At 31.2% G+C, this 14,583-nt stretch overlaps 1 protein-coding gene across 4 annotated transcripts in view; it reads right to left on the bottom strand.

The window, feature by feature from the left end:
- Positions 1–367: 367 nt before the first annotated feature.
- LOC148602980 (ecdysone receptor-like) overlaps positions 368–14,583 on the bottom strand; it is a 136,236-nt gene continuing 122,020 nt past the window's right edge. For all 4 annotated transcript variants that reach the window (XM_088553857.1, XM_088553859.1, XM_088553858.1 and 1 more), the window contains 2 exons: positions 12,413–12,638; positions 368–9,665 (listed from right to left, as the gene is read on the bottom strand). In XM_088553857.1, the coding sequence (XP_088409983.1) occupies positions 9,415–9,665; positions 12,413–12,638 (477 nt within the window). In that variant the 3' untranslated portion in view covers positions 368–9,414. The remainder of the gene's footprint in view (positions 9,666–12,412; positions 12,639–14,583) is intronic.

The raw sequence follows: 14,583 nt of genomic DNA on the forward strand, positions 1-14,583 counted from the left end.
TTTTGCTTCGTTTGATTTTAAATCAGCTGAAATACAATGCCATTCGTCAGCCTAAACAGTACTCATGGGAATATCATCTTAATGGCTGTGAGATTTATGTGGGGTCCCAGATAAAAAAATGTGTTTGTGCTACTGGAGTTGAATTGCCCATTTCAAATGTCAGGATTCGTGGAGATTCATTAGCCTATGAATATAAGTGGTGTTCTATGAAATTTCTGACCCCCCCCCCCTGTTCTCCCTGTAAGTAAATGTATTACAGGTTTAATATTTTATTTAGTGTTTATGTTCTTTGTAACTTGTTTTATCGTTGTTTTTTTCTTTCTTCTTTAAATCACGTTCAAATGTGACACAACGCTAAACAATGCGGTACAATAGTAGTATATTTTATTTATATACATTATTTTCTTTCATTTACATCATTAAGACATTTCTACTGACAAACAAATAATCTTTTCAGCACTTATAAGTGGGGAACCACTCAAAATACACTTTCATTAAGCAACTTTTAACCCTCATCTTAAATATTTGGGAGATCTCAAAATACGCTTATTACATGTGATGATATGGTTGACAAAATGAAGTTCAGGAATGAAAAAATAAAATGAGAAAAGTTGATGCTTAAAAATAGCTGACATTATATCACCAACAAAAATAGTTTCATCATGACATTGGTGATGAATAAATTGACATAGCGTCACGTGAATTTCGACTCTACAGTAGCGAGAGAGGAAATTCTTCGTGTTTAAAATCAACGAATGGTAATGCTACAATGTACTGACCAGTGAAAAATGAAGCTCTGTGTACATGTAAAGAACATTATAGTAGCTTTGCTTTACTAATCTTTGTTGCAGGTCAAAAGGGTTTGTAAGTCTCGTCCTAGATTCACTTTCCTTACCAGATTGTTTTTATGTAGAATGTAATTAACTCCGAAGACGGATCTGCATTTTATTGCTTACCCCCGGGATCTCAGATCGTTTCATTACAATGCAAAATCTTCTATTTATTGCTTTTTTGACACATTTATCATGTGAAAATATATATTTGTCATTCATTTGTATCGGTGTTTTTACACAGAAAGATGTTTTACTTTTAATTCGGAACTCAATGCTCTATAGGTTTCAATGCATTTGAATCGTAGATTAGGATCCATCCTAGTGAATCCACGTAGTCACGTGACGAGAATTACATACCCTATATGAAGTAGTACACACCAAATTTAATATGTATAACCAATTGCCAACTAAACTTTCTACATTAAACTATCATTTCAACATTATAAAAATAATTATTTATCATCCCTGCTTCTATAAACAGATTAAAGTTTTCTTTTTTATACCAAAGGACATATTTATTGAGCAACCAGGATTTTAAAACTTGTGGATTCTGGAAATGATTTCAAATAAAAAAACGTAAATATCTTACAAAGAAAGAACTATAACTTTGCCGAAATTTAAAGAAATAAATGACAAAACGTTCGTGTAATTGTTCAATTCGTACAAATAATGAAATAAAATAAAATCAAACATCTTTACAATAACTGATACACATATACACTTGTGCCCCCTTTTTCCAGGCATTAATTCCATAACTCACAAATGTAAAAAATCGACACATATGAAAATGAAATTGAGCTTCTTTCTATGAAGAAAAAAAATATTATACCAAACTATGTCAAATACAAAATAAAGAATTTTTTTGAATTATTGTACGACGTGTTGACTGAAGTATATAAAATCACTTTCATACACCACTATAAAACTCATATGGTCGCTCCCTAAAGATGTCCTTTTTACAAATTGTGGAAATGCAGAAAAACAAAATTACTATTCATTGTATCACATTGATTTGAGCAAACTGCATGTACGTAAAAAATATAAAGATTTTCTTAAAATTCTAGAGAAAAGAAAATACTTCTATTATATTTACACCATTGTAACTAAAATATTGTTTAAAACCTGAGTAAATGCAGCATTTAAAGTAACAACAATTCATTAGAATTATCTACAATTTAGAAACAAAACAGCGTAAAAGTATAAGACTTTAAAAGTATAAATAAGAATGCTTTTAAAATTTTAAGGGAAAACATTAAAGTATATACAGTTTTTTCTGTTTCATAATTACTGCGATCCTGTCCTTCAACAAAATACTCATTTGACCACAACCTGACTCTTAATGATTAAATTAAGTTTTAAAAAATTTTCTTAAAACATTTTTGTTTTAAACTTGTATTGGCTCAGTGACGAGATTAAGCCCTATTAAGCCCTAATTTTTGTGTGTGTTTTGTATCTTTTATCCTATTGTAATGACTTTGATACAGTCTAACGTGTTCACTGTACCTAGACATCCGGGGCAAATTGTGCGAGTCTCGTTCTACTTTCATTTTCCTTATCTAAATTTGCTATGTGGAACGTATTGAAATTCAAAGACTAATCTGCATTTTTTACTTTCTAGATCCTGAAACGTTGCAATACAATGCAACGTTTCTTTTCTTAACAATTTTAACATGCAGAAATATGTATTGGTCATTTTTATCGGAATTTTATACCAAAAGAAGTTTACTTTTAATACTTAACTCATTGCCCTGAAACTGAAAAAATCTCCATGGATTTGAATGGTAGACAAGGAACCATTCTCGTGCAACCACGTTACTGACGAGACTAACACATACCCTGCTAATGCCACAAAACTTAAGACATGCTTAAAACTTTCTTAACTCTGTGACGTTTTCAAATCTCATAACTTTTGGTTTGACTTAAAAATACTCTTTATCATTTAATAAGTTTTTCGTGGCACAGTCTATTTGATGTAACTTTGCAATTAGAGTTGCCTGACATACAGAATTTCTGGCAGTGCAAACAGTTTCAAGACAGAAAATATCACAGCGTTAGGGCGAGATGTGATGTTCTGTCGAAACTTTGAAAACTGACATTGTGGTGTTAATTTACGATGTCACCGTTAATGTCACGTGACAATATCATTGGAAATTACCAGTTATTTCTAGTATCACAACATTAGCCTGCGATAACAAATTTTCAGGAAGTAGAAACAAAATGATATAGTTACCGACAAAAGTATATCATCAATTTAATCAATTTTCTTAGTCACAACTGAAATATAAGGATTTTTTCCAGTATAAATTTTTGCAAAGACCAAATCTAAAATATTTGTCAAAGCTTTCTTTGAATTTGTCAGAAATGAAAATGATCTATAATTATCTCACTTAATTTGGAACTTTAGAATCGTCAAGTCTAAAGATTTCATCATTTATAAAAAAATTTATGGGACCCCATAGAAATTTAAATAAAACCTAACAAAGGACAAGATTAGTTTCATACAGATTGTAAACACAGGATAATATTGCAACGTTCAATGTTAGGGTAACATGAATTTACAGGTTCAGATAATGGTTCACTGATGGGCCCCAAGTATACATTTTAATCGAAATTCTATAATTCAAGCTAGTTTGTATTATAGAAAAAAACGGATATGGTTAAACGTTACAAATGCAACAGTGTATAACCTTAATACAAAATAGTAAATACTTTCAGAGACCAACAAAAGGTCTTCAACAAAACTGCAATGGGCGATAAGTTTTGAATTTACAGTACTGTTTATTCTTTTACTCTTGTTTAAAATAATGAGGTATAAAATTAATGTTCTAATTATTCCATAATTGGAATTCCATATATCTGTTTCGGAATTGGAGCTTTGCAACTAGAACTTACTTCTTGAAAGTCATAAAAACAAGAACGACAAATTGTACTTTGGGAGTAGTTTAAAGAGTTGCAGAGGTAATAATTAGAATGAGACGGTTAAAGGTCATGAAAAGCTCTGGAATGTAAACAAAAAAAACAAAAAAAAAAAACGAAACAATGAAAATGCAGGCAGAAATCTTCAACATAAAAAATACCAAGACACATATTAACATGAATAAGATTAAGGTCTTGATAAACTCAACAAAATACCAAATACTCTTCAGTTTTTAAGGAGGTAGACGTAGGGTAAGGGAAGTTACTCTTCAAATCAGTGATATGTTTGCATTGTAATTAATTTCACCAAAGCCTATCAAGCATTCAACTGAAACAGAATGAAATAAATCCAAGTTACTTAGATGGTTAAATGATATTTATGTTAAATGGTTTATACAATTGGTTCGTAGGATTTATGCCCCTTTTCCTAGGTCTACCTCCTTTAGGTAGGCAGCTAAAAGGGTAAAAAGGGTATGCTTGGCATTTCATACCCAGAGTTACACATATATACAGCTTTTTGATGTGGTAGCTTATATTTCGCACATGCAAAATTTTCTACAGCTGAAAATTTTTATGTGTGTTTAATTTTCTAAAATTTTTGTCAAAAGGGAAATTAAGATACTTAACTTTAAGCTATCACTTATAACAAATACAGAAAGAATAGAGGTTGAGAAGTAACACAAAGAATTTCAGAATAAATTTTTACAAACTTATTTTTATTGAGTTATTAACATCGAGAAAAAATTGGATACTTCACACTTAACTGTAAGTGCCTACCACAGTGTCGTAGTATTATAAACCATTGGGGTCAAATGAAAGCTTCAGTTATATTTTTAAAAAGAAAACCCTTCAGCAATAGACCCTTTGTGTTCAGTTGATGAGCTTGCTCAATATACACTTCCGCAAGGTAGGGTTCCGATAGAACAAAAGAATCTTCCTCACGGAAATGTATATTGAGCATGCTTCGCACATGCTTATTGACTGTCCCAATATTGGCACAAAAGAGTCTATTTTTCAAAACGTTAGTTAGGCTTCACCAAAATATCATTCTATTGGTGCCAACTCACAGTCCTTGAACCGATCCATGCAACGATTTGACAGATCGATGACCGTTGACTGATTGATCGCTGACGGATCAACGACTGATGACTGGTGACCAATCTGATCAAAGTTTTGTTATGTCAAATAACGCAAGATCTGTTTTAGATAAAAGAAATGTAAAATAAAAGTATAAATTGATGTTTAAATCTATTACATTATGTAAATATATGTGAAATTGACAAAGTAAACAACAAAAGCATTAAAATATATTGACCGCTCTGCGGTTTCGTGATGCGATCATCAGTTAAATGGATCAGTTTGACGGATCGATGACCGACCGGAAACTGATAAGTGATCAATGACCGATTGCAATTTTTGTTGCACGGATCGGTTAAGGTACTGTACTTTATATTATGTTATTTTCAATATCAAAGTTTTTATTTGAGTATATGTGAACTTAAAGATAAAATATAGAATCAAAAACCTGTAAGGACACAGGTACCGTGGATAGAAAATTTATACACTGAAGAACAGCATCATGTACACTAATTAACATGTGGTGTGTTTTTATTTACACATTAATTAAATTTCTGAGACACATTTCAAGACAATAAATAATTTTGATAAAAAGCAAATGCCAACAAACTAATGCTTGAACCATACTAGTAGCAAGGCAACACTAAATACAGAAGTATGGTAGCTAATTTCAGGGAATAGAGTTTGTCCTCCTTTGATTAAGAATAACAGACAGTTTAAATCTCCCTGTAAAATTTCCATTTCTTAACCTAATGACATCATCTGGTGATAGTCCTTTAATCAAGGGAAGACCAACTATATTTCCTGAATTTGGCAAGTTATTCGTGGCCATTTTTAAAGTTTTATGTATAATATGTGCTTGTGAAAATATGGTTCCTGGATGAATAATAATCTTTCATATCCACTCTTCTACTTATATTTAAAAGAATACCTGCAGCAATAAAAATATCACTGTCAATTTAAAATTCTAAACATTGAAACCGTCTATATACAAAGGCAAATAACTCTATCCCTGAAATTCAGAGTAACATATGTCGTTTCTAACAATACAAAAATCAAATACATTTAAAACACATAAAATAGATATAACAATTTCTACAGCTATATTCTTCTTGCACCAAATTGTCCATACAACAATTACACATCATGAACAACATCTTAATAAAAATCTACACATGATAACACCCACCTGCCCAATTTTGTGCATTAAGACATCTAACTCAGAAAATAGAAAAATAATGAAAATGTGTGGTTCCTTCCATCATGACCCATATTCTACAACAATTGATCAAAATGTCCTTAAGCATTTCTGTGATATTTAAATTTAAGTCAGTCTGGACAGATGTACAGACATACAGACAGTTACATTCCATAATTTACATATCAAAAGACAGGAATCAATAAATATATCTTTAACCCTATTATCTAAAAGTTAGGCCAACTTAAAAAAAAATCATAGTTTTAAGCCTTTCATGTTATCATCTCTTTTTAGGGTGTTTCATTATGCTCATGTCTAGTTGTTAACAATGTAAAGTTCAGGTCACCCTTATCCCTCCTTTGGGGCAAAAAGAACATATCCCTCCCAATTGATTATCACTAAAATATTTTTACCTTAAAACCAAAAAATTTCTTTTGAATGTTGTGTAAGGGCAAATCTACAGTACTATCAGTCTACATACATGTACATGTACTAAATATGTACATTCCATTCTGTGTTTTTGACAATTATATAATGCATACCAAAGGGAATACAAAATGCCTGAAAAAACATTAAATATATGCAGTCACACATGACATCACCTGTATAAAAAAAAAAGGTTAGATAATGTGACCTTTCTCGAGAAGTGGCCTTGGAGTGTAAATGACATAAAATTTCTTTATTTGTATAAGGTTACAATGATTATAAAACACCTATCCAAACCAGACATCTCTAAGTCACTTTCAAAATATTTATAATCTTTAATTTGTCTTTTCAAAGAAAAGAAGAGGGCAAAAAAGTTATTCTGTTCGCTAAATTCAACTGAACTAAAAACAAACTGAATTTACACCTCATACATACATACATACATATGATTACTTCTGTTTTATTTTTAACTGTAACTGTACAGAACCTTGAACATTGTAAATACTTCAATGAATAAATATGTCATTTTTCATTATATATAAAATAAAACATCATAATGTTTGGTGGTAGACCTAGGCTTAGGGACATAACTCTTGAAATCAGTTAAATATTTGTACCGCGTTCAATTTTCTTGAAGTCTGTCAAGCATTCCTTCGAAATTGAATAAAATCAATCTTAGTAACGTAAATGCTTACATGAGATTTATATACAATGGTTACAACAAACATACCAATGATTTCTAAGAGTTATGCCCCTTTGCCTAGATGTACCTCCTAAAATAATATTAGCACTAGTAACATATATATATGAAGATTTGTTGTAAAATAACTATCATTGTAAAACTTAGCACTTTAGATAAATAATTCAGTGAAAAATTAGAATCATAACAATCAATAGATAAAGCAATCAAAATTTGTATCCCTAAAATAAGGTATATTAAATTCTGCAAAAATTAAAAATTAAATTTGTTGAGGTAAAAATTGGTCAAATTTATCTTTTTATTTAGGAAACCCTTGCAGTTTTTACTTCAATAAAAATAATTTTGGAAATTGTATCAGCTAAAATATTTAATATCCAGATGAGATATCAAAATTGTATTTTTTTAGATTTTAAATCTATATGAAGTTAAATAATTTTTGTTTAATTTCATTTGTTAATTAATAATCAATATCAAATCCTTTCTACAAATAAAATAAACATTTTAAAAATCACATCAAAATTAAAGTTGAGTTTTGGGGCATGGTCCCCTTCCGTCCCTAATAACTCAAAAACCGTAAGAAATATCTGATTGAAAAAATGCACTCTCCAAAATTGCAACACAAATTAACAAGAGGCTTCCAGGAGCCGAATTGCTCACCTGGTTTAGGAGATATCAGCGAAAAACTACTGTCCGACCCCTATGTTCTATTTTTAGTAACGGTGGCCATGTTTTTTAACTTCAAAAATCCCCACATCAGAACTAATTTTCACTACCAAACTTAAACATGTAGGTTTTCATGTATACTGTGTAAATCTTAAAAATAATAGCACTATCAAAAAGCACAAGGCAAGAAAAATTCATTTTCGAAGTAATCCCTGAATTTTCTAACTAATTTCAACAAGGATTCTTTACCTAGATATGTTAATCTGTAGCACTATAAAATAACAAAATGAATCAAATCTATTTTCATAAAAATAACAGGAGTTATTCCCCTTATACCATTCACACACAACAAATATACTCTGAGCAACTTTAAATACAGTGGCATTACTGTGAGGCATGGCTTGACCATGGCAGCGATTGCTGGCAAAATAGGACCCATATACATGTATGATTAAAAAAAAAACATATTATCTTTTGATGGATAAATATAGACCCATTTTAAAAATGCAAAATCCTACATTTGTTTCATGTTTTGCTTCAATTAAGTACAACCATAGCATAAAGCCAATTTCACAAAAAAGCAATATTTGTAGCTTTTTTCTAATGCAAGTTGTTTAGCTAACACAGTAAAATCTATCTAAACCAAACCTAGAATATAAACAAAATCTTTCTAATCCAGAAACTTTTTGAAACGTTTTATATCAGTTCAAATGTCTTTAGAATCTTGTTAAACAAAACATCTGTCAAATGGGACAAATTTTACAGTCTCAGAAAGGGTTTGGTAAAGGCAGGATACACTGTACTCTAAAACTGAATCTTTATTTTACATCTACTTTTACCTTATATCAATATACATGTAATATTACCTGAACATTTAAGTGTAAGTGTTTGTAAGAATCATGCAAAATGGGAAAAATCTTAAAACCCCACCGATCTGACAATAAAAAATCACTCAAGGATGCTTTCTCTCTTTGAAAAGACCATTATGTGATCTCTGCGTCATTGGATTTGCTCAGAAATTTTTCAGTAGAATCTTAGAAAAATGAAATTTTTGACAGCGTTATCTGTCCTTGAAATGTTCATTTTCAGTGCATGTCAATGGCCCAGCATGATATAAAAATCTTGTCCGTTTTCCTTGATTCTGATGGTGAAAATATTCAAATTAAATTATCAAAATGGTGAATTTTTTTATACCATGTTTCACCCACATCCTGATTCTTACAGGGACTGACACTTAATAATATTGGACAACCAACTAAAAAGTCATAATATTTAAACATCAGTTGATTAACAAGAATCATTAGCACTGAATATCCAGAAAGAAAAGATATTTTAAAAAAAAGCCGAGCTTAAGCCAATATTATGCCCTTTAAACTTTGATTAAAAATAGTAAAAATATAAATTTTTCATGTAAGAGTTTTTTTTTAAGGCTTCAATAAGTATCCATTGTCCAAATCTTGAATCGTTTTCTATCAAACTCAAAATTTGAAATCCATTTGCAATAAAAACAGAATTCAAATGCCAGCAAAGATGTCAATGTTGTTTTACACCATCAAGAACAAGTTTGCTCACAGTTGCCATGGTAACAACAAAACAATTAGTTACACATCTTCGTCTTGTATATAAATATCTTTAACAACACTAGGCATATTCTCTTCTTGAATCGGTAAAACAGTCAACATTTTAGAGTGCTCGACACTAATGTTCCGGAGGTCCATCAATAAAAGGAGGTATTTCGCTAAGGCACAACCTCCGCGGAATCGCTTCTTAGATTCATATTCGTTCAATGCTTCAACATACATTTTTTGTATTTCTTCCACAAGATCTCTGTCGTGAATCCCCACTCTGTCAGCTGAAATGAAAAATAAACAGATTTTAAATGAATATATCCAAAAAAATCTGATTCTCATGGTTTGTAGTTTTTCTACAAAATATTGAAGATGTGCACATCCCATTATGGAAAAATTTTACAACGACCTGAAGATGGGGCATATCGAGACATCTTTTTAGTCAAACATTACCCATAGTATGTCTGAATTTCCCTCATCATCATATATAATCTAGCACAAAAATATCTTAAATACGTACATAAGCAAATTTAAAAGAAAATATGTGTGGGTTACAAATAACGTGAAGTATGTATTAATGATACAATAAACTGGCCAAAATGGCTTGGTTCAATTAGTAAAAATTCATATTAAATATCTGTCTAATTCATCCATAATATGTGATGTGCATATTCAATGTGAATATAAACACTGTGCTAAGTTTGAATAAACTTTTTGAGTTACAGACTACACAAAATAAATATCCCATAACAAAACAGCTACTAGACCTGATTTCACCGTTGCCTGGGAGACACATGTAAAAAACACCGTAACTAAAATAAAAAAGATTAAACTTCTTTTACTCCTGAAAATTATCCTAAATCCTCCTAATGCACTTAACTAAGGACCGCTAGAGACAGATCTAATCAACTATATATGTAATGGAACAAAATGTCAGGCCATGACAGTCATATAGTTTGATTTACCAAATGTCAACTATAAAAGATACCTCATGGAACTATCCTAATTTTTTACTGTAAACATAAAGCATTGATTTAGTTATAATGACATTTTAAGTAGTAGCCTAAGTAAGAAACATGCAAATTCTGTAAAATGTGATATACCTAAAAAAAGGCTACATATTTAATATTTGTTATTAAGTTGCTTAAAGGTCTTTATGATGAAATGTATAATTATTCATTCCAATCTGTCTGCTCTAAGGAGATAATCCGCATGGAAAATCCAACAGTTTCTATTGTATTTTAGTGTCATTTATGGAGTTATCTCCCATAAATTGAAATTCTATAGTATATTCTATGTAATTTTTATCTCCTATGAACAAGGGTTTATTTTTTCATGTTACTTTCTGTTTACTATAACATTTTCAACGAAATATCAAAAATAAAAATGTGTAGGCTTTCCAACCATGAATCACATTTTGCATGATTCTTATGTGGAGTGCTACTTAAATAATAAATGGATATAAATTGCATATACAACACAGTAATCAATCCTCAAGGGTAATCCTGAAACTTAAACTGAGTATTGTTAATATAGAAAATCTGATATAGCATGAATTTATGTAGAAATTACACATTATCTTTCGGTAAATCAGAAGAGAGGACATTTTTTTATTGCCTACATCTGCCAATCAATTCCCAACAAGGCCTAAAAATAGGCAAATTTAAAAACATTGTTGGAATACTGTTTATTAAAAGGTAATAGTACCAGAATTTTTTACAGTGCATCCAATGATGATGTTCAGGAGAAAGAATTGACCTTTCTTGGATTAAATGACCTGATGAATTTTCTTAGAAAGCTGGATGGGCAATGGACTTTATATCATTCAACAGCTGGTATTTGAATTGTGTTTGAATCACAATCCTCCAGTTCACAACCTAAGGACGTTCATTAGTGATTTTCACTGAATCAAGACCAACTCTATTTCCTGAACATCATCATTGTATGTGCTGTAATTCAAATTAGTATAATTACTATCCTTTCAGTTCTAACAGAACATACAAAAACATTTTCATTTATTTAGGTGCATGAAATTCAACAAGACATTGCAGGTGTTGTTTTGTGTTATCTCTTTACTTCTTTATCTTTAGTTAGGTACACCTAAGGTAAGGGACACAACCCTTACAAATCATTGGAACGTTTGTATTCAACATTTTACATCAATGTCGTGTATGCATCAAAGTAACTTGGATTGATTTCATTCTGTGACAAATGTAAGCTTAATACACTTTGGTGAAATTGAATACGATATAAACATATCACTGACATCATGAGTTATGTCCCTTACCCTAAGTCTAAACTCCTTACATGTAATCCATTTTACTCTGTTTGCAATATTGTATATGTAGATTGTTTTTATTTGTTGTTTTCCCATTCTGGTTTTGATTGAACTGAATTGCTCCATTATTGATGCTTTGGTACTTTCTTTGAGCCAGTATCTAGGTATATCCCATTAGTACAAACTCCAGAATATATGAAGTTTAATCATACAGCAACCATGCTAACAGTGTTTGTCACACCTATATAAAGCCACATATAAAGTGTGAAACTAATCCATCCATAGGGAGCCCATATTATTACGACAAATTGAACAAATGGATGGACGAGTTATTCCACTATAACACCAACTTATTGAATATCAGTCTTTATAAAAATCAGACAGGAGGTGATTCATGCACGTCAAAAATCCACCAAGTTCAATTTTATTTCTTGTTCAGAAATAGTTACTGATTACATAACCAGTCCTAGTCTTTCATTTGTTTGTTGCGCTTTTGAGACAAAAATAATATAGATTGTACATGAAATTGGCACTTAGTAACAGTTATCGTTTTTGATTTTAGTGGGAGATAAATGTATGATTTTCTAAAAAGTGCAGATTTTAATGCAGAAATGATTATCTTCATTTGAAAATATAGCACATGTAGACTGAAAACTCATTGTTTGTTTGGTGGGTTTTTCTACACCATGAATCACTTAACCATTGGCAGTGTCTGAATTTTATGTGGACTGGTATTTAAGTGGGGATACTTACGGGAAAATATTGCAACAGCTGTAAATAATGCATACTCAGCATTATCAGAGCCAATCTTTGCTAAATCTTCACATAATTTAAAAACTAATTCTGTGTATTCCTGTGGCTGTCCAGCAGCGATCATATTCTCCATTGTCAATGGTGTTCCATTGGCCAGAACAATGGCTTTTGACGTAGGTTCGTAACAACGGCTGGCACGGATAGCCATTACTTCACTAGAGGCACACTAAAATACACAAAAATCATATTCACAGTGAAACCGATCTTACGTGACCTTCAAAGGGAGAGTTTAGTCCTGGGTACGTTTTAATAAAAAAAATTCTCAAATTGAGATTTTCCTAAAATCCTTGAATTGTCCTCAATTGTTCAATTTCAAGTGATCTGCTTGGTTGAAATTTGAGTTAAAGAAGGATTAATGGAAAATCTCAATTTAAGATTTTTTTTATAAAGCCAGCCTCTGGTCACATAAGAAAATAATATGTATGTTTAGTTACATTCTAAAAGAAAAATAGGGTATGTAGGTGGACATGTTCATTTTTTTGGGGGGCACAGGTCAAAACCCAATTGATCTGACAAAAACATATCCCTCAAGGATGATTTCTCTACTTGAAAAGATCGTTATTTGATTTCTGCTTCATTGGATTTGATCAGAAATTTTTCGACAAAATTTTAGAAAAATGAGGTTTCTGACCGAGTTATCTGCCCATGAAATGTTTAATTTCACAGCATTTCAATGATACTGTAACTCAATGATCCAGCATGATATGGAAAATCTGTTTTCCTTGATTCTGATGGTGCAAATAGTCAAATTACACTATCAAAATGATGGGTTTTTTTCATACCATGCTTCATCTACTGCCTGATTCTTACAGGGACTGACACTTAACTTGTCAGATTAAATCAGGTTAAAAATACATCAAACTTGATTTATAGGTATTTAAAATTTTCAAGAGTGTCTGGTTTAGACAGGTATTTGGATTTTTCATGGATTGGTTTACACAGGTTTAACTTTACAATTCTTTCCCATGTGTTATAGTTTTATCTGATCAGTGACAATTGAATAATTTCTTTTACATAAGCGGCAGGACGATAAGATCATTTCCATCCGTGGGGAATCTAATGATAGTTTTCCTGGGTTTTCCTTTGTATCAGCTGATCATAAATACTTGTTTTTTATTGCTTTGATGGCTAAATCCATGAGTTTTATCTGATATTTGATAATAGGGGGTGCTATGTACTTTATATCACACACGGAAGCTGATGGGCTATTATTGATCTATATTTCGCTTTTTATTCTGCTTGTGTGAATATCATTATGTAATTAGTGTTACATGTACTTTATAAACTATCAATCTTAATAAATATCTGGCAGAGAAATAAATCTTCAGTATGCGGTGTTCTTCCCATGAACTTGAAATAAGGCAGTGGGCAGTGGCTTAGCACAGCTTTTTTCCCCAAAAAACTTATGTTGCACAACTTGTTGTGCTTAGTATACCCCATTCTTTCAGAGTTGAGATGAATGTGACGAAATTAAAATTTCAACAGACAGTATTATGGACATGGGATGGACTGACAATACTCCAATAAAACAGTCAGTTTTGATATCACTATATGTTGATGCATTCTTATTAGAATACATTTCAGATTTCACAGTGCTAAAAATAGTAAGTGCTACAAATTTGTCCAGGGAAGAACACAAAGTACTGATGTGTAGAAAACTCCTCACCATCAGATATACATTTGCTGAACAATCATGAGTAGAAAAGCAGATGCGGATCCAAGGATGAGCATGACAATTGTATGCTCCTTAAGGAGGTAAACCTAGGGTAAGGGACACAACTCTTACAAATCGTTAAAACATTTGCACTTACCATCAATTCCATGTAAGCATCAAAGTAACTTGGACTGATTTCATCCAGTTTCAAAGAAAAGCTTGAAAGGATTTGGTGAAATTGAATATGATACAAACATATCACAGATTTAAAGAGTTATATCCCTTACTCTAGGTCTACCTGCTTAAAATTGAAAAAAAAAATTGTCTGCATGAAATCTTGATTTTGGCAAAATGTTGCTGCCTTGCTTTTGCTCAACACATATACCCCCCCGCTTGGTAACAAGAGGTAGTAATTTTACTGTTCCAATATGAACAGTTTATCAAACAGAATCACATT

Source organism: Perna viridis, chromosome 11 (genome assembly GCF_037379345.1).
Source record: "Perna viridis isolate PV_CMFRI_1.1 ecotype Kerala chromosome 11, ASM3737934v1, whole genome shotgun sequence".
Taxonomy (NCBI): domain Eukaryota; kingdom Metazoa; phylum Mollusca; class Bivalvia; order Mytilida; family Mytilidae; genus Perna; species Perna viridis.